At 46.7% G+C, this 24,338-nt stretch overlaps 1 protein-coding gene across 1 annotated transcript in view; it reads right to left on the reverse strand.

Moving 5' to 3' along the window:
* Positions 1-22,916, reverse strand: part of LOC112550297 (secretory immunoglobulin A-binding protein EsiB-like) — a 23,478-nt gene extending 562 nt beyond the window's left edge. Inside the window, exons 1-4 of the mRNA XM_025204263.1 lie at positions 22,794-22,916; positions 6,488-6,629; positions 6,282-6,327; positions 4,694-4,780 (exon numbers count right to left, since the gene is read on the reverse strand). Coding sequence (XP_025060048.1) covers positions 4,694-4,780; positions 6,282-6,327; positions 6,488-6,629; positions 22,794-22,916 — 398 coding nt within the window. The remainder of the gene's footprint in view (positions 1-4,693; positions 4,781-6,281; positions 6,328-6,487; positions 6,630-22,793) is intronic.
* Positions 22,917-24,338: the final 1,422 nt, after the last annotated feature.

Raw genomic sequence — 24,338 nt, forward strand, 5'->3', positions numbered from 1 at the left:
CAAAGCCTTTTAGGTTGTTATGTTTGGCTGTTTTTTTAACTTAACTGAGTTTCAGCAGGGATGCATTTTGATGATTCTAAAAATATGCTTTTCATACATAACTCTACTTAATTAAATAGTGTGTGTTCTGACAGAAAAAGATCTATATGTTACATGCTAGTTTCAGATCATAGGTTTCTTGAAAGCATTTTTTTCAGTCTCCGCTTATTTGGGTTTATACTCACTAAACTTTATTCAAAACTGAAACTTTTAAAATAAACTGACAAACTCAAAGCAAAACTCAGTTTAAACTATGGAGTTTTACATCACATGAGTTTGATGTGAAATATTCAACAATTCCCAGTTCAATCAAAACTAGACCACTAGACCAGGTCCAAACATAGTGAATGTACAAAACATAAAGCCAAGCAAGTTTTCCTTGGTTAGTGATCATACTGTGAGTATTTCATGGAGCTCAGATGCTCATGAGTACCCAAGTTAGAGAAAGCATAGCTGAAGGAGAGAGACAAACAGTTCAAAACTATGTTTTCTCAAAGGGTTTCATCCAAAGCATGTTGAAATCAATGGGAGTCTTCTCATTAACTTCAGTGGGTTTTGGGTGAGGCCCACAAAAGAGTGACTTCAAGATACAGATGAGTCAGTCAGTCAGTCTGTCTGAAAATGAATCCTTAGTTACTTTTTACCTTATTGACTCTTCCACACTGGTATTTTTTTTAATTTCTCCATCGCCAGTGCAATTTCACTGGTGGCAGTACTAATGTAGTACCAGTTAATTACCATGATCTGATCCTGGCATTATGTAATACCACCACACACTGCAGGACATGGGGCAGGGAGGGAGGATATAAAAAACTTTCTGGCCTCATTGGCCAGAGGAAGCAGAAGATCCCCCAGGCGGATGAGTAAAAGAGAGGCTGGAGCATGGCACTCCCTAATTGGACAAGACTTGGGTGATATCATACCAGGTATATAAGAACAACTCAACCAAGGTTTCTGACTTTTTTCTCCTGGGGCTGCAAATAGCTACACAGCTGAACTGCGAGCCAGAATGTAACCTCCCATGATGTTCACTTGAGCGTTTCACTCTTTCTGGCCATTCGGATGCAGCCATCTCCTTTCGAGTCAACAGCTTGCCTTCCAGATCCTTCAAAGGGTCCCCAGGGATTCCCGCCTGCCATATCTTGTTACCAGTTATTGTTGGGAGGATGTTTTTGAATCTCATCTCTTCTGGTTCCCTCCTTTGGCTCTTTTGCCTGGACTCCTGTTTCAGGGCTCTGCCTCCCTTACACCCTGCCTTACACCAACCAAAGATTTCATAGACATCAGGGCTGGAAGGGACCTCGGAAGATCATCGAGTCCAGCCCCCTGCCCAAAGGGCAGGAAGTCTGCTGGGGTCATAGGATCCCAGCAAGATAAGCATCCAGTTTTATCTTGAAGGTGTTCAATGAAGGCGCTTGAACCACCTCCAGTGGCAGGCTGTTCCAGACCTTGGGGGCTCGGACAGTAAAGAAGTTCTTCCTTATGTCCAACCTGAAACGATCTTGAAGTAGTTTGTGACCATTTGACCTCGTCATCCCTTGGGGCGCTCTGGTGAACAAACGTTCCCCCAGATGCTGGTGGTCACCCCTGATAAACTTGTAGGTGGCCATCAGATCACCCCTGAGCCTGCGCTCCGAGGCGATGTTGCTCCTGGGCCAAGGCTGAGCCAAAGTCTGCTTGCCACAGTAAAGGCTTCAGCCCTGATATAGTCACAGTCCTGTTTGGATGGTGTACTGTCCTGGTTCAGGCCTCATGTCAGCCTGCTTTGCTTTCCTACTCACCCGGGATGCCTTACTCCCAGGCGCTCTCCCTTTTCTCCCAATGTCTGCTCACAGCCTCAGAGTCTTTTCTTCTTTCTGTCCTAACAGGTTCACTGCTGTCCCAATCTACACCACCTTCATCCAGGATCCACAGTCTTGTCAAAGGTAAGGATTCAGGCTCTGCTGAGCAAGCTTTGTCAGGGCATACCCCCTCCTAGGGTTGCCACCACTCGCCCCTGCCAGGGCAGTCATTCACTTCCAGCCTCTCTGGCCCTTCCGGAGTACTCACTTCTGGTCCTCCTTGAATGCCAGCCAGTGGGGTTTTTATTCCCCTCCTGAGGGCTGGCTGGAAAACCGGTGTTGGCATGCAGCCATAAAGTATGCCCATGCTGGTGTGGCTGAATGCACCGGCTGTCCCGCGGCCCACTGTGGCCGCTTCTACTTTTCTCCCTCCAGTCCCAGCACAGCTTGTCTTCTCGCGGTGGCCTTGTTTCCACTGCACCTTTGATCTTCGGCGGTGCCCTGCTGGCTCCACGTCTCTCTCTGCTCCCAGATGCGAGGTAGGTCCTGGTCTATGGCGGTGTCCCTGCCACACAGAAAACCTGCTTCCTATGGAGGGGTCTCCCCTCTTCACTGGAGGGGCAAGCAAAAGCTATGGGACAGGAAAGCCTCAGGTACAGGTAGAGAAAGTCTGTCTCAGAGTTTGAGACTCCTATTTCCTTCCTCTTTCACCTGTTTTTTCTTAAGTGGTTAATGCCATTCAGGTATTAATCCCTGGAGCAAACTGCCCAGGAATGGGTCCTGGCAGTTATTGCCCCTGTGCTTAGGAATTGTAGTCTCTCAGCACAGTGGTATAGCTGAGACTGGATATCCAGGCTGCAGCCATAGACCTGGGCCCTTTTTGCTGTTTCACAGTTACTGCATTTCAGCCTAGCTGTGTGGCTGAACCATGTTTGGCTGGCAGATTTGGGCCAAGGTAAAGCCTGACACAGTTTGAACCAGGGTGAGACCTGGCACTTATTGTTGTTGATCCAGGCCTCAGTGTAATATAGGCTTGGCTAGTAGGATGGCCAACTCTGACTGAAGCTATTTGGGGAGATTTTTTTTCTCTAACGTGATGTAATGTTATTAAGAGGGGTGCACTGATAGAGACTTTTTGGGCTGATACCAATGGCCACTTTTAACAAGCCATATCAGCTGATACCGATCTGATTGCTGATATGCAGCTGAGCATCTTGGAAGGCAGCATCTGGCTGGTAAATCTGTTGTAGGGGAAGGAGCAAGGGGGGAGGGAAGGAGCTTGCGGGGGCAGATCGAAGCCCCTGCAGTGAGGGAGGGAGTGGGGCTGGAGCTGGGGCTGGGGCTGGGGCAGGAGCTGCACAGCCAGGGCAGGGCGCAGGATGGAGCTGCGAGCCGCTCATCCAGTGTGTGTGGGGGGCAGCTCCCGCTGCTATGTGCACCCTGGGGGGGTATGAGGGGCATGTGCCCTTGGATCTGCATGTGGAAGGAGGGCAAGCTGCCACTGTGGGCTGCGGTTGGGGTGGCACCAAGCTCTTCCCAGTGCAGGGCTGGGCTGAGCTGCACTCAGCACGGGTGGCAGCACTGAGAAAGGAGCTATGGGGGAGGCTGCAGCCGCCCCAAAATTCGCTGTAGCCCCCCTGGACCTCCCCCTCCCAGCACTGCTACTGCCTGCCCCAAGTGCAGCCCAGGCCCAACCCACCCACTAGGAAGAGCCCGACGCTGCCCCCAGCCCAGCCTGCAGTGGCAGCCTGCCCTCCCCCCGCACACAGATCCAGGGGCACATACTCTGCATGTCCTCCCAGGACTCATGCAGCAGCAGGAGTTGCCCCCACCCCATGCCCCCCAGATGAGCTGCTTGTAGCTATGTCCCGTGCCTCACCCTGGTTATGAAGCACTTACCCCAGCCCCAGCCACACTCCCTCCCTCACCACTGGGGCCTCCATCTGCTCCCCCCTCACACCCCTTTCTTCACAACAGACTTACCAGCCAGACCCAGCTGCTGTCCATGCTGCCGGGCTGAGCTCCTGGCTGCCTGCATGCTGCGCAGTGGCTGTGCATACGCATGGGGTATTTATCAGCAATATTATCGGCCACATCAACCAAAAAAAGCTGATTGCCGATACTGTCAATTTTCTTTATGCCAATGCCAATCTGATATGGGACCTATGTATTGGTGCACTTCTAGTCATTAATTGCACTGTTCAATCCATTCACAAGATCAATCTCCCAGATTGCTTTCAATAGTCACTGGGAGATCTATGTCAATTCTGGTAGACTCTCGATCAACCTGGGAGGGTTGGCAACCCTACTGGCTGGCTTTTGCTGCCCATTTCAGGCCCAGAGAAAGAGGCCTGGGCCCCCTTTTATCCTTTTTGTGGTTCATGTCCCAACCAAGCAGTGTGGTTGGACACTAGATGTAATTCAGGTCCAAGTCAAGATCGGCCTGACCTTTTGTCTGAGCAGTTTTGCAGCTTTTAGCCCAGCAGAGCTGGGATTGGATGTTTGTGTTTATACTGTTTGTAAGGAGGGCATTTTGTTTTTGCGGGACACCCTAGTAATTAATTTAGTGTTTACTGGGTGGTATGGGTGGGGGCTCAAGCCTAGGTAAAATATATTTAGTACCCCAAAATTGAACCTGATCCTTGTTGCTGCTGACCAGTGCCTGGCAGAAGAGTTAGAGTTATAAAGTCAGCAGGTCTACATAAACTCTTCCAACTATTGATGGAGCTGCCTTAATGGAAGTGGAATGGTGGGAGAGTAAAAAAATGCTAGTGTAGATAATATCTATAGAAGTATCTGAGACCTTTTCGAAGCAGGAACTGGGATTTTAGGCATAGAAGAAAGGGCAAGCTGAAAGGAATGACTAAAGTTACCCTTCTTCAAGTGCCATGGTCATGTTCTTCAGCTTCCCCACAGCCAAGTTAAAGGAAGAGTGGGGATGGCCTTGCTCTGCAGCTTGTCTAAAAGACAGAAAGAGGGAGAAAAAAAGAGATAATAGAAAAGCGGGGGGAAGTAAATTATCCTAAACCAAAACCAATGCAAACAGGTAAAAAGGCACACCTAATCTAGGCAGACAAGGTTCCTTGGCACACCTAATCTATGCTCTTTTAATATGATCCTTTTTAAAAATGCCAGGCCCTGATTCAAGAAAGCATCCCCATTTATTCTATTTTATTTTTTCCTGAACTCAGATATTCTTCAGTATATGCACTCCAGCGCTTTCCTGATCACAGCATTTAAAATCCTGCAGGTGACACAATGTTTCCACCTTCCTGTGTGTCCAAAAGTGATTGTGAAGTAAATGGAAATCTGGTATCTCAATTCACTGTTGAAATTGGTATTAGTATGTCTTCAAATCAACATTTACTATCTGCTAGAGTTGCACTTTCACACTAAGGATCAAATTTAGCCTTCATTTGTATTATCTACTACCAGTTATTTGAAATGGAAAAATAAGTATGCCATTGAGTGTAGAATTGAATGCCACAGCAAGAAGTAAATCTTGATATTTTGATTGTGTCTACTGTTTACCTTTTTTGATTATTTATGGCAGGGATGCTCAGCCCCCAGCCTGCTGGCCATAGCCATCCCATCCAGCTCCCTACACTGGTCTGGAAATGTGGCAGCAGGGGCGTGGTGGTAATTAACACTACTACTGCTCCACTGCCAAATTTCCAAGCCCCCTGCAGCTGGATCAGGCCTGGGTCCCATTGGCCCCACATGACTGAACTGGGCCTTGTGGAGGCCAGCACCAAGTCTAGTCTCAAGCATTTTAAAAATTGTTTAATCAGGGTATAAACATCATTTGCAGGGAACAGCTACCTCATTTCTGTATCAGCAAACTCTTATGAACGTAAAGTAACATTTGGAAAAGACTTAGCTGCTCTCTTTTTTCCCCTGTTGCTTGCAGCAAGGCAGTATTTGTAGTGCCTCTGAACCTGATGTGCAAATTTTCTTCTCTGTTCTATGCCTTGTAGTTCTAATGTCCCACAAAAGGAACAGCACTCCAGTTCCTCTGGACTCACTCTCTCTCTCTCTCCCCCTAGGTATTTATTTGGCTCTATTCACCTTAGTACTTGAGCACATTGCATGTATTTAAAAATAGAAATAACAGATGGGAAGAAGTGAGGCAGAGGGAAATGGCTTGTTTTGTCCAAGATTGCAGTTAGAACTCGGGCATTTCTGGCACCAGATATCCTGGCTCAGCCTTCATTTTCTCTCTCTCTCTCTCTCTCTCTCTCTCTCTCTCTCTCTCTCTCTCTCTCTCTCTCTCTCTCTCTCACACACTTAATTACTTTAGAAAGAAAACTTTCCAAGGGAAAATAGTTTGTTTATCCCTTCTACCCCCAGGAGTTCTTTTAAAGAGATCTATGAACCTTCACCCTGGAGAAATGAGTACAAGTCTGGGAGGTCCCATTGTAGTGTAGGTTGACATGCTGGTGATATTTTATACCACCTCACCTGAACCAATGCATGGCCATGTCCTCATTCTTTTCCACTCCAGCTCCTGGATGACAGACATAGATAAGTTGGAGAAATGATAGTTAACATGCATAATAGAGACCACCATGCACTCATGTGTGCACACACGTATGCACACACAAACATATGTTTTTCACTTGCAAACATACATATTCTGCAACCACCTTGACTTGGAGACGTGTTACCTTGCAGATATCTCTGGCCCACGATGTGCTGAGCATTACGGTAGCCCAGCTGAGCATACATATGAGCCACATGGAAATGGAAGTTCTCATAACACACAAAGATGTAAAGGAGGAGAAAGACCGCACCAATCATTGCCAGCAACTGGAAGAGACAAGGAAAGGCATGATGTAGGGTGACAGTGAAGTAGGGGACTAATTACAGCAAATTTTTCATCAAAAGCACTTGAAAGCCTCTTTGCTGTTTCTCAGATAGCAAAGGGGGAAGGGAAACTGTGCAATCACAGAAAATGCAATTTAGCTTTGTTCTTTAGATACAGAGTCAGATTCAATGCCCACTAAAATCCAAGACTCCCCTGACTTCAAAAGGCAATGGATCAGGACCTTAGTATCATCTTTCCTTTTGCTGTTGAGCAGGAAATTAAAATAATTCTATTGTCTAATAGTTCTGTTGCATGAGTAAATCATTAGTTAGTAGCAGATATTTGTGAGCAAGTCATTAAAAGAGGAGGAGGAAGTTCACAGCTATGTAACCTGTGTCATGGTTAACTGCATTTTCTCTCTATAAATCTGACAGCTCTTCTTAAGTACTTCATCAAATTATGCATCCTTTCTTCACCTGCTACAGAAAGTGGATTCATTGACCTTTTAAATTTGACTTTTCTCAGCTATGCTAGTGTAAAGCAGGAGTAACTGCATCTAAACCAGGGAAATAGCACTGCTGCAAGTCAAAAATGAAATCAAAATCCCATAATTTTTTAAACACCAAAGTAAAAGCTTTAAAAAATGTCCTAATAGTTTGGAGTAGAAGGTTTTACATATTAAAAATCCAAGTTTGTACTGGTGGTACAAGATTCATGGTCACCAACAGAGCAAAGCTTATAAGCAGGCTCTGACTCCAAAGATGATTTGGTAGCATGCTGCATAATCCACTAAGGGCCATATTGCACAGAACACTTAGTATGTGTAAAATGTGCTAAAAATGTGAGCAGCCACGTGTTCAAGCAGTAAAAAAATGTGAATGCACTTGTACTGTAGCAAACTTACCACTTTTTGTGCAAGGAGTATTTCTAGATTGTATTAAGTAATGTGTTTGGCTACTGTTAGCCTGCTCTACTGGGACAATATGAGCAATTTGCAGTTCTCCAGCCTCCCAGGATGAACTCCCAGCCCCACAAGTCCTGTGTCAAGTGCTGGTCTATGCACCTTCCAGAATTCTACTGCCCAGGTGGGTGCTTCTGACCCCCATTGATGTGGGACCAGCCCTAAGGCAACACCCCTACTTGTCCCAGGGAGGGTGACCCCAGCCCATGTGGCACCTCCCCGAGCACCCAGTGAAACTATCAAGATTCACCTTTCCTTTTTGCTTAAGTACTCTGGCGTGGTCACCTAGCTTCAAGTACTGAACTGAACCAGAGGATGGCCTCCAGTCATAGATACAGACCATCTCCCACCCATCATCCTGAACACTTCCCTGGCCAGCAACTACCACCAGATGGTCAGGGGGAGCCAGAGAATGCTAACCAGATGTGCTGTGTGCATGCCTCCCCATACTCCAGCGGCCCTGGCCATCTGCACCCATCTGTGTGGTTGAACACCAAGCAAAGAGTGGAGGTCTAAACAGCAGGTCTGCTGAATGCCACTGCAGGGGCAGCCATTCTCTTGGCTGAAGTGATGGGAAATGCCACCACCCTCCCAATTACCTGCACCCCAGTAACAGACGAGATGAGAGGGTATACCCTAGCACTGATTGCTCCCACCCAGCTCCCCAACAGTGTGAAGAGATGTGATTGTTGAGTTCCTTGGAGCCATCCAGCTTAGACTGGTGGGGCACGTTTCCATGCCACAGCATTCCCAGGGTCTCTCACAGCCAACAGGATTTGTACGTAATGGACTTGAGTGGACTCAAAAGTCCCCCAAAGCACATTTGGCACAATTGTACATTTAGTGCAGTTTGCACAGTGTCAAGAGTTTTAAGCTTATCACAGTTGCTTGTGAGATGGCCTTTGTTTCCAAGTGCTTATTTCAAGTGTATTTGAAGACATAAAGCTTGCGCAGTTAGGAAATTGGTCTCTTGTGTGCTTCTTGTTCAGGCCACAACTTGAGTTGCTCACAAGCCAACACAGCCAGCAGCCCATGCCTCAATTTCCCCTCCCAAAATCTCAATTCAAGATCCCTGTTCTCCCATGAGTCTTTGAGCACCCCTGTTTCTTGGTCTCCCTCTCCAGGCCTACCTCCAGCCCCCACCACAGGGAGCATTAAGCCCAACAGTTACCAAGATGTTTACTGAGCTGTTTTGGGAAAGCACACTAAAGGTACAGCACAGTGAACAAAGGGTTCACAATTGCTCAGCAGTCCCCTATATCCCTCCCACCCAGCAGAACATTGTCCCAGAAAGCAGTTAGCTTGGCAGTGGTTCTGTCTGGGATGCTCAGCATGGAGAACCACTCTGGCCCAGGCACCATCCTAAGGCCAGGGGCTTCTCCTGCTGTACAGCTAGCCCAGTTTCCGGGAAGGCTTCTCCCCTCCCCTCACATATCTTGAAGAGGATGCAGCTGGTGGTCATAAAGCTGGGAGTATTTCCTGAGCCTGTGTTCAAGGGGGATCCCCAAGGGCCTCCAGCATGCCTTTAGGTGCCCAAAGGTGCACTCCATCACCATCCAGCAGTTGCTCAGCTAGTAAATGAAGAACTCCTTCCTGGAGTTGAGCCAGCCAGTGTATGGCTTCATGAGTAAGGGGAGCAATGTGTAAGTCAGGTCCCTGAGGAAGAGCCTGCAGCGCCCAGGTTTGTCTCTGTAACTTGTCTACTTCACCTTTCACTTGTTCTCACTTCACCTCTCTGTGCCTCTGGTTTCCATTCATTAAACATGGATAAGTATATGAATCCAACCTATAAAGTGCTTTGATATGTTTGTATGAACAATAGTACATAAAAGCTATAAAAATCACAAAACAGTGATTGTATGTTAATCTATCTTCAGTTTGCTGCTAAGAAAGTACTATCACAGCAGTTATAAGACTTGATATTGTTTAGGATGTTGTGGCTGGCTTTGCATGAACAGTATTCTCCAGTTGCACTGAGATAATGGATGAGACTTATATCCCTATACCAGACTCTGACTTCACAAATAGAAAGGGGTGTTTCTTTGTTGTGCTGTAATACACCTCACTGAGCACTGTGGCAAGCTCACGAATGCTAATTCAGGGTCTTGATGGAAGGTTTATGACTTTTCTTTAATGAAAAAAAATAGATTGATCTTGTGCCTACTGTGGTCATTAATGGTGTTGACAATTCCTGATAAAACCTTTCATTGGACACACAAATGCAAGAAACCATCTGTCTAACTATTGCCCAAGCATCTGCATGGTAAAAGTAGGGTGTGAGTTAGGAAGGTTAGCAAGAGGAGAGGGTCTTATCAAAAGCTGGGAGGCAGAGGTGCATAAACTTTCAGAACGTTATTGTCAGACTACAAGAAAGCCTTTTCAAAATAGCAGCTATGAGGGCCAGGCTTGTGTTCTTGCTTTCATGATAGTTACTAATTTATGTCATTTTAAGAACAGATTTTTATTGCATTGTTGCAACTGTGATGCTTGCTTTTGGTTTTGTGTAATACTGTATGGAAATGTCTGACATACTTCCTCATATTATCATGAAATATCTCATGAGATATTCTATCCTATGAATATTTATGTGGAACCAGAGTATATTTTTAGTGAAGAATGTGAACTTTCTATTGGGGAAGTAATGGAATCTCTGCTTTGAGACTTTCATAAAAATGTGTTAATCTAATTGTTTTTCAACAAGAGCAATACTGATTTTCAAAGTACATATACAAAAAAATAGTCTATATAAGTGTGCAAAAGTGCAAAAATTTGAACCAATAACAAATTAAAAATGGAAATATAAAATAAATAATATAACAGTGTAAACTTAACAAAATCCAAGAACATAAATGTTCTAAAAATGCAAGAGAACACCCATTTATACTTGCCGCTTTTGGGGGTCATTGTGGACCTTCTCTGCAAGTGTTCTGGTAACAGGAGCACACTATTGGCTCATATTCAGTTTATGGTCTGCTGTAATACCCAGGTCTTTCTCTGAAGTACTGCAGTCTAGCCAGCCACCCCCAGTCTGTATTTGTGCATGCAGCTATTCCATCTCAAGTGAAGGGCTTTACACTTGTCCTTGTTGACTTTCCCCTGGTTGATTGCAAACTATTTTTTCTGTCTATCCAGGTCATTCTGAATCCTAGACCTACCCTCCTGAGTGTCTGTAACTCCACCCAACTTGGTGTCATCCATAAATTGGCTAAGCATGCGCTCAATCCTATCATCCAAATTATTAATGAAGATGTTGAACAATACCAGACCCAGGACAGACCCTAGGGGAGCTCCACTCAATACCTTCTCCCAGCTAGATATTGAGCCATTGATAACTACGTGTTGAGCACGATGATCCAGGCAGTTATGTTCCTACGTGTTGAGCACGATGATCCACCTTACAGTACTTTCAGCTAGTCTGTATTTCCTTAGCTTGTTAAGGGGAATGTTGTGAGAGGTAGTGTCAAAAGCCTTGCTAAAGTCAAGGTATATCACAACCTTTGTTCTCCTTGCATCCACAGAACCTGTCATGTTATCACAGAAAGAAATCAGGTTAGTCAGGCATGACTTGCTCTTGGTGAATCCATGCTGGCTGTTCTTGTTTTCCACTAGGTACTTCACAATAGGTCCCTTGAGGACCTGCTCCCTGATTGTTCCACCTGTTGACGTCAGACTGACTGATCTGTAATTCCCCAGATATTTCTTCTTCCTTTTCTTGGAGATAAGCACTATCTTTGATTTCTTCCAATCATCTGGGACCACATCTGGCCTCCATGAATTTTCAAGGGGGATAGCTAGTGGCTCTGAAATTACCTCAGTTAATTCCTTCAGCACCATCTGGTCCCGAGACTTAAAAGCATCTAGCTTCTCTAAATAATCCCTAACCTGTTCTGCCATTACTTTAGGCTGTTTGACTCCTTTCCTATCTTTGCTGCCAACTTCACTTATCATCTGGTAGCTTCCCCTATATTGGAAGACTATAGTAAAAAAAGATAGGATCTAGATAACTTCTGTGTTCCATAAGGGATTTACTGTTTCTTTGGTCTTCCTCTTATTTTTTACATACTTGTAAAATCCTTTTTTATTGCTTTTATGTCTCTTGCCAGTTGCATCTCAAATTGTGCCTTGGCCTTCCTAATGCCCATGCCATACTATTATGCTCATTCCTAATACAATGACCAAGTTTCCATTTTTTGTAGAATTCCTTTTTTGAATTTCAGTTCATGAAGAGATTGCTGTCTAGCCAAGTTGGCTTCCTGTTGCACTTCCCATTCTTCCATCACATCAGAATAACTTGCTTCTAATCCCTTTAAGGGCATCCTTAAAGTATAGCCAGGACATCCTCAAAGCACTTGAGGCTCTTGCACTTAGAGGAAGATCCACACTGTAGCATGGTTTCAGACAAAGTAGTCTGTGTGTTCATGATCTCCACATATTGCTGCTGCATCTCCCTGTCCTTATTTTATAGTTTCCAGGATCACAACAGTTTAATGCTTTGTTGAGCCAGCTTCTGGTCCTGCTTTTTCTCAGCCCACAGACCCCTCCTTCCCCCTTAATTCCTGTCTCCTCATTTATAGTTGCTAGGAGCTCTCCAAACATTTTCTCCTTTACCTTTTCTTTTCTTCTTCATCAGCTTAGCTAAGCACATCATCTTATATACAGGGATGGTGGGAATTAAGGAGAGTAATAAGGCATTACTGGGTTTTGTTCAATTTCTGTGGTATCAAAGAAGAATCTTCCTTCTCAATTTTGAGATGTTGTCCTCATAGTCTTTTCCTAGTTTTGGGAAGTAGCATTGGGAGGTAGGTCATCTTCAAACTTGTTCTCTCCTGCCTTAGGACCCTGATGCACAGAGGCACTTTGCATCCTCTCCTGGGATGTTTGAGGGATGGGTGAGAGTTCACTAGAGGCTGTTGTTCATAAGTTTAAGAGCATGGGGTTGCTTTAGATGGCACAGCAGAGAGCTTATGGACAATTTTTTTGCGAAGACTTGGGTGTGTGCTGGGAACAGATAGTAACTGTAAGTGCACCCCAGCATGTGGTCCTTCAGATGAAAGAGGATGTTGATGATTCAGTGTAATAAGGAAGCAGAGAGATTGTTTGGGGAGGCAAATGGGCCCATTGAAATTATGCAGTGGTGTTGTTCACCAGACTCATCCCCCATGCTTGCAAGGCTGAAAGGGCATAACTACCTTTGCTGGAATGAATGACAGGACACCTCTGCTCTGTGAAGTTAGAGCCATAATAAATCATTCTGTGCCTTGAATTCCATGGTCTAGCCCTTTCCAGACACTATGCACTGTAAAATAGAGTAGCTGCAATGATTTCTCAGTGTCTTAGGGATTTAGAACAGGGATGGGCAATTATTTGGGCCTGAGGGCCACATAGGGAGTTTTGATGAGCTCTTCTGGGCTGGGTCAGCATTTCCCACCCCCAACAACTCACCAAAACTCCCTATGGGGCTTTAGGTGGGTAGGGAGCAGTGTTTGGGAGTGGGACAGGAGTGATCCACTCCCTGCATGCCCTGCCCTATGGGGAAGAGGGGTGGCAGGTGATGTATAGGAAGGGTATGGAGGGAGGGTGTGCACATGTGGCAGGGAGGGAGGGCTGCCTGGAAGCCAGCTGAGGGTGAGGAGAGGCAGGAGTAGACAGGGGGCATGTGCAGCAGAGCTCACCCAGTTGGCGGCTACCCCTGCAGTGCTCCACATGGGGTGGAGTCCTGCCCAAGGTAGCTGGTGCCATGTTCCCACCCACACCTGTTGGCCCTGGGTCCAGCTCTACCTGGGGTGCAGGCCCTGGTCAGTACGCAGCTTGTGGCAGGGCTGTTCCCAGCACAGCTGAATGCGGCCCAGCTAGCATTGTCACTGAAAGGTGAGGGAAGCACAGCAGCACCCGGGAACAGCCACACCAGAAGCTGTGTCCTGGTTGGGACCCATGCTGGCAGGGTTGCTCTGCTTTCCTTGCCTCCAGCTGTGGCTGCTGCTCCAGCTGTGTGCTGGCTGGGGCCTGGGCCAGCAGGGGCCAGCAGGAACCCAGTGCAGGCTGCTCTGGCAGGAGTGGATGGTGCTTGGCTCCATAAGGAGCACCGCGGGGGCAGCCTTGGGCCAGATCCAGTAAGTTGATAGGCCAGATCTGGCCCATGGCCCATATTTTGCCCACCCCTGATTTAAAATATTCTCAGCCTCTTCCTTCACTGGTGCCTTATGATCTTTATTTACCTTTAGCTGCATACAAATTTGTATTGTGAAATGTTTCCAAAAAGAGAGCTTGCCTACTGCTAAAATACCCTGCTTTTTACAACATGAGAAGACTAGACAAAGTGCCAGAGTTTTTGGAATATTCTAGTAATATGCTGGGGAATATGCCTCATACACAGCAGTGATGCAATGCTGTGAATTGGACATAATGGTAAAATGCAGTGTAATGTTCCTCTCTCTGCCAGTGCCATGCTTCATGCTCTGAAATGTACCTCACAAACTCTGTGAAACCTGTTAAGGGCCTGTTGAGTGGGGATGCTTTACGGCTGTGGTCCTCATGCCTGGAGCCTTGCTAGGGTGAGCGGTGAGGAAGCTAAGGGTATCTTGCGGTCGCCCAGCCTGGGCTGCCTGCTTCTCACCTGCTCTACTTTGATGTTGATTAAATTTGTCAGGAGGTGGATCACAGACCGAATGACAATCTTCCATGCTCACCCAGGCCATCTCCTCTTAGTGAGGCTCCTTCCTCCTCTCACACCACACCTTCACCTCATCCTGTGCTCACTAGGGCCAGTAAACCATTGGCTGCTCTGGATGTTGCATTTACATTGTTGGTTTCCATATCAATAAAATTTAAAAAAGGGAAGAAAAAATAACTACGTGACATGACAATCCACCTTCGGTCTAAGACTGGCTTTATTGAAAATCTAAGTCAGTCTTTTCAGGGCTAGCCCCCTAGCTTCCGGGGCTCTTCTACGGTCTGCCCAAGAATACGGGTAATGCCCCTACAGTTCAACAACTAAATCAGTGAGTCCAATCCCCTTGCTGGTGGCCCAATTAGACGAATCAATTAAGCCAGTTCCTTCTCAGGCAGTTCTTAAAACAAAACCTTTAAGACCACGAATTCTCTCAAGATGAACCAAACTGACCAATTAGCGTCTCTCAAATAAATGAATTAGATCCATCCAGCTTCTCTGGCAGTTCCCTGAATAAATCAATTAAGTTCATCAAGGTCCCGGGCTTAAATAAATCAATTTAGTCCATCAATCAATTAAGCCCATCAAATTTCCAGGCTTGAATAAATCAATTCAGTCCATCCATGTTCCAGGCAAATCAAATAAGCCAATCAATTTCCTGAATAGTTCCTTTAAACTAAGATATCAAGTCCCCACCCCTGGCTTCACTGGTACTTCCTCTTTCCAGGGGAAAGATCAAGTTCATTCAACAGTAAGCCTTTCCGTTAGCTACCTGGCTCAAAGGGGCACTTCTTAAGGGTCTCCATTGCTTCAGCTTCTTCTGTGCTGTGGCACGGCATGCTGGGTGATCCTCCGAGCTCCCAGTCTCTGGAGCTTTTCTTGTCCCCTGTCCTGATGCTGCTGATCACACTCGTGCTACAGCGCAGCTCCATCTGGCCACTTCACATGGGTCCCTTCTCTCCCCCCAGTTGCATTGGACCGCTGGAAATCCTGCTGGCTCCTGAACATCCTCCAATCTGGAGTGAGCAGAAGCTCACAAAATGGGGATCTTGCCTTCCTAATGGTTCTGCCGCCATCACTGTGAGTAAGTATGGCTTTCCTCTGGAACCCCTCTCCTCTCTTCACAGGGACAAATTAATTTGGATGCTGCCTCCTTTTCCCAGTATTCCAAATAATTCAAACTGTAAAGATTTACTTCTTGAATCTCCCATACTGAAAATGTGGAAGGAAGGATGGGCAGTATGATGCTACCGTCTTGGGCATGCAGGAAGAAAAGGGGAGGTGTGGTGGGCAGCCAGAAGGGGACTGAGAAGAGAGAGTTCTGGGGCTTACTCATAGCCTAGCCAAGGCCAGACAACTCATACATTCCCAGATCAGCATAGGTGATGTGTAGGGGTTCACGGGGGTGCACATGCACCCCCTGAGAGCAGTGGTGCCTCCCCCCCTCCAAGAGCAACCACTCTCAGCTTAGATGACGGGCAGGGGGGGCAGGCAGAGCACTGGTGCCCCCCCACCTAGAGGTGCCGCTGGCATTTCTGTGCATTTCTGTCCAGGCTCTGCATCCAGCCTCAGGGGGACCTCCCCTCCCCCCACTACTGCTGACACCATCTTGGCTGCCTGCGGATCATCCCCGCTTGGCCCACCCTCACCACCAACACCCACGTCACCATGCCCCACCACAGCCTCAGGAGGCATGCATCGCCTATGCAGATTGGCACTGTATGTTAGAACTGGTCTTCTCTTCCCCCCTTCCCCCAGCCCCTTTTTCCTGGTACAGTTGCTATTTGAATATGTGGGTGCTAAGAAGGTAGGAGTGGGTGACATATCATACAGGATACAGTAAAAAATAAATAAGAGCTTGAGCTTTGGAGCCAGTCTTGTCTGAACCAGGTAACTTGTAGGGGTGCACCGACAGAGATTTTTTGAGCCGATACCGATAGCCAATTTTTAACGAGCCATATCGGCCAATACCGATCTGATTCATATATGTAGCCCCACAGCATGGGGAGCAGCTGGGTCCGGCTGATAAGTCTATTGTGGGGGGAGGGGCAGGGGGAGAGAAGGGGCATGGGGGGGGCCACAGATCAAGGCCCCCGCAGTGAGGCAGGGAGGGGGCAGGACACAGGATGGCGCTGCGGCTCATCCAAGGGCATGGGGGAGGTGGCTCCCACCGCGGCACACACCCTGGGAGGGCATGGGGGGTCTATGCCCCTGGATCTGCATGCAGGGCAAGGGTGGGCTGAGGCATGCCAGGTTCTTCCCGGTGGGGGGCCTTGAGTGGGCTGCACTCAGGGCAGGTGGTGGCGGCACTGGGAGCAGGGCTACAGTGAATTTTGGGGTGGCTGCAACTCCCCCAACCCCTGCTCCCAGTGCCACCGCCATCTGCCCCAATCACAGCCCAGCCCAGCCCCAGCCTCAGGCCACGGCAGCAGTCTGCCCTCGCCCTGCATGCAGATCTGGGGGCACATACCCCTGCATGCCCTCCCATGGTGCATGTAGCAGCGGGAGCCACTTCTGCCTCCCTGCACCCCCGGATGAGCTGTGGCTCAGTCCCATGCTCTGCTCTGCCCTGGTGGGCAGCACCTGCCCCTGCCTCAGCCCCACTCCCTCCCTCACTGTGGGGCCTTGATCTGCCCCTCCATGCCCCTTCCCTCCCTCATCACCCCTTCCTCCACAACAGACTTACCAGCTGGACCTGGTTGCTCTCCAAGCTGCTGGGCTGCACTCCTGTGTGCATGCACAGGGCATTTATTGGCCGTGCCATTGGCCAAATCAGACAAAAAAAGCCAATTGCCAGTACTCTCAATTTTCCTCATATCGGTGCCAATCGTCCCACAAAGTCATCCCAACATAGTTGATGTTTTGAGCATGTGGATAGGCAGAAAGAATTTGGAAAGCTACTAGGTCACATCCATCCACAGTGGCTGTTTTAATCTGAATAAAATAAAGCCAAATGTTATCTCATAGCATTTAATGCTTTGTTTTTATACCACTTTTCTTGCTTACCGCATGCACTGTTTTTTTTCCAAAATTCAGCTGCTAGAGATCAGGTTGTGTTTCTTAAGCAAGGAAATACAGCTGAGACACCCTTAAGTTGAGTTATCAGCAACACCTGCTCCAGCAGCAGTTTGAGAGTGTCCTTTTAACAAAATAAAAGAGGGAAGGAGACAAAAAATTCCAGATTTTCCATCTACTGTGGAAAAATGAGGATTTTCTCCTTTAACAGAGAAAAACATATATTTTCTCTTTTAAGGGAGAAAATCATGGATTTTCCCCTTTAAAGGAGAAAAATGCAGGAAACAGCAGGTTTCCCCTTGCAGACTGGCAGAGTTCCAGACATGCTGCCATGGCCACTAAGGAGGTGGGCTCAGAAATCTCAGAGGGGTACATGCTCCCCCACACCCCTGCTACATCGCTTGTGCTCTCTCCCACCTCCCTACACATCACCTGTGCCCCCACCCCCCTTTCCCGCACACACACCCCATTCCCCACACATCCACTCCCTTGCTCACATGCTGGGGGTTGGGAGCAGCAGTTTGGGAGTGAGGGGCACCAGCAGGGCTGAGGAGCTGTGGGTCAGGAGTGATGGGCACTGGCAGGGCAAGGGGGCTGTGGGTTGAGAGTGAAGAGCACCAGCAGGGCTGGAGGGCTGGGGGTTAGGAGTGAGGGCCACCAGCAGAGCTGGGGGAGCTGTAGCTTGGGAATAAGGGGCAACGGCATATCAGGGCTGCTCAGTGCCACAAAGCGGGGGGGGGGGAAGGGGGGGGAGGCAGCCGCAGCTGGGGGGAGGGTGGGGGAGGCAGCCGCAGCTGGACCCATAGCCTGCTGAGCAAAGGGGGCAGGGGGACCTCTGATTTTCCATGATAAAAAACCCAAAATCAAACACCAAAATGTATAGGTATTTAGAATGTATTGTATTATAATGATTAAGGCACTGGTAGGCTGCCAAATTGCTTTAAAATTGTAAATATATCAATAAAACTTTGTGTTCAACTGATACCTATATTTAGCAGTGTTTCATTTTAATCATGGAAAAACACAGATTTGGGGATTTTTAATCAGAGAACCTGCAATTTTTATCAGAGAATTTGCAGTTTTTAAACAGAAAACTAAGATCCCTGTAGATACTCACAATCTGCCTCTTGAGTTAGGAGGAGATTCTGGCTTAAATGTGAGATCATCTCATTGTCAGAGTCACAGTCATCAAATGACTTTGGCCTCTGCACTGTGGCTAAATGTTGGTGCTCTGGGACAAAACAGATTCATTACAAGGAGAGATGACAAAAGCACTTCTGGAGATCTGTTTTTTGTCCTTGGCTTGTGGGGCTGCTTTCAGATCCGTGTTCTTGATCCAGCATTGCTGTTTCTCTTGAGTGTAACCCCTCTTGGCCATTCCTTTAATAATGGCTTCATACATCTCTATTCTGGTGTTTTTGACATGAGAATCTCTGCTGTTCTTTGAAGGGCAAGGAGATCCAGGCAATATGTATCATTCCAGGCAGGCACACAAACCCAGTGTAGTGCTATGGTGCTAGATTGTGATGATCTGGACTCCAGGTGCATAAAACCATAAATGGCTCAATCCTAGCAGTGTGCCAGCACTCAGACAGAGAGGTGACATATAGTCAGCATATCGCCAGAGAAGCAGAGGGCACAGAAGCAAACAGGTTGATTCTGATAAAGACAACAGCTGGAGTAACTTAAGTAGAAAGACATGCAAACAAACACCCAGGCCATCCAGTATGCTGGCTGCACCTACATGAGATGCTGAAAAACTGTGGCAACAACAGTGACACAGTGCTACTGCACAGTAGTATTAGGCTACTACTATGCAGTAGTGTCATGAAAAAGATGTTTGATGGTGCTACTGCATAGTAACTTGGGTTACTGAGCAGTCATTTAGTATTTGTTTATACAAGTACTAAATGATTGCAGTAATGACTGTGCAGTCAGTGTCTCATGTAGTCATAGCCACTGTGAGGTAAACTTAATTGGCATTCAGACAAAAATAAGAATTCACATGATCTGGCCAGCTATTTCACCCACAAACCTATGTCATATGGATGCAGGTAATTTCTGTGTGAATATACTATGGTTAGTGTGAACTAACTCCTTTCTCTCCCTTCCCCCACAATAGACAAGTCTTTATGATTTATGCTTCAGGAAACGTCACAGAAAACAAGTGTCAAGTGTTACTGTTATAGTCATGTAGACTATCCTTGCCATGTATTACACATTAAAGAAGATGAAGAATATGACCTGAAACCTGAATATTTATAAGGATATATAATATACAGGTGTATAATATATACACACCTGAAAAAAATACATATATATACACATCTTCAGGTTTCAGGGCATATTCTTTACATATATATGTAGAAATACAGCAACTTAGAGATGAGTAATAGTAAATACTCTGTTAAAGCCAGCAATCAAAATTAAAGAGCAGGACACTGTAGATGTGTCTACATGAGATGCTTTACTGTGCAGCAGACTAATCTACTGTGCAGTAAAGCATCACACTCTACATGTGCATGGCATTTGCTGCACAGTAAATTAGTGTACTATACAGTTAGCTAATACCTGTAAATACAGGTACTAGATTAACTGTGCAGTAGTTACTGCCCAGTAGTTACTGCAGAGTAGCACTTGTGTAGACTCTGACCAGGAGCAAATTTGCTCCCTGTCAGCCACACCAGCAGGGGGCCAAAAGGGACAGGTGAGTTCTCTGTCCCTGGTCCTGGTGCTACTCAGCTCCCAGCTCCCTTCAGGAGCCAGAAGCTGAGCAGTGCTGGGACTGGAGAGCTATCTGCTTCCCTGCTCAGCAGTAGGCTCACTGGCAGCTGCTCCAAGAGTGAGACAGCTCCCCATTACCCCCTACTGGGTAGGATAGCCCTGCTGGGCACCGGGCTCCCTGGCAGCTGTGTGTCCTGATGTGCCTGGGGCTGGGAGAGCTCTGCTGGCTGCAGCCACAGCTGTTTGGCCCCATGCACATCAGGACCTCTCCTGATGTGCATGGGGCCAAGAGACAGTTGCCGCTACAGCCGGCAGAGGTCTCCTGGCCCCAAACGCATTAGGACCAGTCCCCGTACTCCCTATCAGCCCCCAGGCTAGCACTCTGGGGGAGCCCGGAGCTGCCCCGGGCTGTTGCAGGGGAGCACAGCAGAAGTGGACTGCTCCCAACAGGGTGCACATGTACATGTGCTCCCAGGGAAGGCTTACTGTGCAGTATTTTACTGCGCAGTAAACCTATACCATGTTAATAACATATGTAGATGTGCACTGCGTGTGTAATACTAAGGGACCGTTAAAGAAAGTAGGAAGAAATAGCCCAAGATAACCTCACTGAGTGGGTCTTCAAACTCCAACTCCAGCTCTGCAGACCTTATCTGATGGCAAAAGAGAAGAAATTATAGATGTTGCTAGAGGTCTTTTTGCTGTTTTCTAGTGATGCTGTGTGCGTGGGCTTTGTAAGAGTGGGTAGATGCTTCTATCTTGAAGTGGTTTGTTAGTGTTTGAGTCCATGCTTTTTCAGATGTGTGAAATGATTGGCTGGCTCACATGTCTTCAATCATCTGTTTGTTTAGGTCACTGAGGAGGCAGCTTATCAGCATGTCTGCAGGTGCCTGCTGTCAGTTCAGACAAAGCAAGAGTAAGAAAGGTCTGTATTCACAGTGGATTTACGCATCTATCAGACTGCCTCTCATTAGAAAGAAGCTGTGCAACTCCTTACACAAAGCCCTGATGGATTTATTATGCTGCACACAGTTGTTCAAAATGAATGCTAGCAGAGAGCAGAGGAGATATATCTCTCTATCCCGGAAAGTACTTGCCAATGAGGAAGCACAGTGATAAATAAGAATTTCACTGTAACAATAATAGGAGAAGGAATATGAGAACTCCTGAACAAGTCTCAGACTCCTTGGTCTTCTACAACCAGTAACACACACCAATGGCACAAGTAAACCTTTGACAGGGGATAGCCCCAGTGAGCAGGTATTTGTGAAACTCAATCAATGTAAAGAGTTGACTTTGAGATGTGGACGTTATGTAAATGAATGAGGTGAAAACACAAATTCATATAATGCCAATGGTTACAAATAATAAACGCTTCCCAGAGATGTAAGGTTGCCACAGTAGGAAAGGTGGAATAACTTTAAATTGATCCCAGATTTAGGAAGTGCTCAAAGCCTATTTGTCCCTCCTAACTGACAGGGAAAGTCAGACTACTAGCTCCAAAATCCTTCTAGGTCCTTCTGCTGAGCAATCTGCTACTCCTCCCTCTGTGTATCTTTTCTGGTGCTCTTATTTCATTTTAAAATGTATTTCCATTTACATCATTCTAAACTGCATTGGCATCTATAGAATTACACCTGATTCAGACCAGAATAGCCTGTAAGAAGAATCTGGCTATAGATGTATTACATGCAACTAAATTTGTGATTTTTCGGTAAACAAAATACAGCTGCCACCATTAAATCTAAGGCAAACTGAGCATCATCCAGTCTGTTCAGCACCAAAGTAAAATCACTACATGAGCTGCTGCTGTTTCTCCTCTGCAGGTAGCAGAGCATGAAAGTCCTGTGCTCGTGGTTAAGGCTTCACATTTCAAGGTAGAAGGAAGCCTCAATGTTCCAAGGACTTGGCCTTAATCTGCCTTGGGGACAAAGTAGGAGATTGGTCTTTTCTGAAAGCCTGCCCTCTGTGAACTCCAGCCTTGGCCCTTATACCAGCATACTTCTAAGGACATTTCAGTTCTCAAAAAGCTACTTCAGTCATCTATCTGCCTTGTCCACCATATACCATAGCTTAGGGGTGTGTCCAATATATTGCACACAGCATAGGGAGTCAAGATTGAAAGGAATATACAGTAAAGAGCTTTTGTCACATTCCAGTAGATTTTTAAAATAAACTATCACATGCTAGCAAATGTCCACATACTTTACTTGTATAGTAAGCAGTCATTGAGATCTCCCTTATGTTCTATATTTGTCTAAACCGAAGCTTTATCCTTCCTAATCAGCCTAGGGGATTTTGTGGAGGTCTTCAGGGATGACATAATTCAATACCTGTGATGTCACAATGCTGAGAAAGGGAATAGAGAATAAAACAGATAGGGCTCACATTTGAGAAACTATGAAAGTGTCAAAAGCTTTGTAAGGGCCCATGCCTGCCAAGGCTTAAGATGCTTTCTGTACCCTTCCAAGTGCCTCAATTCCTACTGTTAGCAGGAACTGAAGGCACAATTTTGAATGCTGAGTTCACCATAGGATCTAACCCCAAATTGGAGCTAACTATAAAGGACTTCCTGTTTATACACAACACCAATGAAGAGGGGTGATGAGATAGTGCACTGTATCTCCATGTGCAATGGAAATGAGTGGAGACATTCTATAAACTGCTGTTTTGAAACATTTGTGCAAGCTCAGAGAAAAAAAGGTTGAGAATTCATCCAACTGAAACATGGTGCATAATTTAATACCCAGATGTTGCTAGTGCCACCACCAACCCAATGCCCCAAGGCTGTACACTCACCTCCCATTTATTCCATTCAGAATGAGATGGTTTCTTACTCCTCTGGGAAAGATTTGTCTCCCACGTCTCGGCACCTCCTGACTGGCTCTTTCCTTTCCGTTTCCGCTGTACCATTGGCTTCATGTTGCTCATCTCTCTTTCTTACCTGGTTCGAACAATCTTGTTTTAAGCCAGTGCAATCTGCTCCCCTCCCCCAGCTCCCTTGCAACTCCCTACCCAATCCCAAGGCGTCCTTATTGTTGGTAATATTCCATATTGTTCTCACTATTGATTTATGGCACTGATAACCTAGCTGCCTCACCAAGATAAGGAGAATGAATATGTATCCTTCATGGTGACACAGAGAAGAAATAGATCTCCTTGTTGAATACATTAGAGCAATTCACATTTAACCCTCTCAGCACTGCATGTCCACTGTTTTTTTTTCGCTCATGTGTTACAAACCTGTCCCTTTAATAGCTGAATTTTAATATCTGGCGAATGCAACCAAGAAAAGAAAAGCTTAAAACACACAATAAAGCAGTAAATTTATTTATTTATTTTATCCAGTGCTCATCATGTAGGAGCAACAGAAAATATTTCTTAGCTGGTGACATTGCTACATGAAATGCCTAATATTATTATTTAATGTTCATAGGGCATTGTGTCTAGTCAGGATACCATCGCTCTATGCTAGGCATTATACAAACACATATGAAGTCAGTCCCTTTCCCCAAAGAAGCCTGGGTATCATAAAGGTAGTGTCTGTACATAATAAAAGGTGAATAAAGGTACAGAAGGCAGGGTAGATATGAATGTTATAGACTGATTAAATCAGAGATGTACAACACAAGCTTTTGAGAGTCTAAGCTTGCTTCATCAGGAGCTGTGAAAGGACATGCACAGAGCACACTGGCTAAGTGTCAGTTATTTGAGCTTAAGAAAATAGGTTCAGGTTGATTTCTGTGCTGTTTTTGAGAGGGGGCTTATGGGATGCTGGTAGGAAGATGTCATTAGGCCTGGTGGTCTCCCGGCCTGTCCCTCCTGTGCATGCCTTAGTGCCCTGGAGGAGCAGGTGGGTGAGCTCCAGGCTGCGGTGAGTAGGCTGAGGGGGATCAGGGAGGCAGAGGACGAAATTGATGCCTATTTCTGTTCTCTGCAGGCCCGGTCGCCCACGGTACAACCCCCACAGGAGTCGCAGCCATCGCAGGAGTGGAAGATGGTGCCCAAATCTAGAGCTGCTAGGCGGAGAGCGGTGGAAGCCCCCCAGGTTCAGCTGGAGAACAGGTTTGATGCCTTGGCAGCGCTGACGGATGAGGGCAGAGGGGTCGGCCCTGCAGGGGACGATGCCGCTCCACGCAAGACAGAGACTGGGAGGAGAGAGAACACCAGGAGGAAGAAACGCCGGGTCCTAGTCATCGGGGACTCCCTCCTGCGAGGGCTGGAAGGTCCGATCTGCAGGCTGGACCCCATGTCACGGCAGGTCTGCGTCATGCCTGGGGCTCAGGTCAGGGACATCACGGAGAGGATCCCGGCCTGCATCCGGCCTGCAGACCGGTACCCCAT

Source organism: Alligator sinensis, unplaced genomic scaffold (assembly GCF_000455745.1).
Source record: "Alligator sinensis unplaced genomic scaffold, ASM45574v1 scaffold353_1, whole genome shotgun sequence".
NCBI classification, from domain to species: Eukaryota; Metazoa; Chordata; order Crocodylia; family Alligatoridae; genus Alligator; species Alligator sinensis.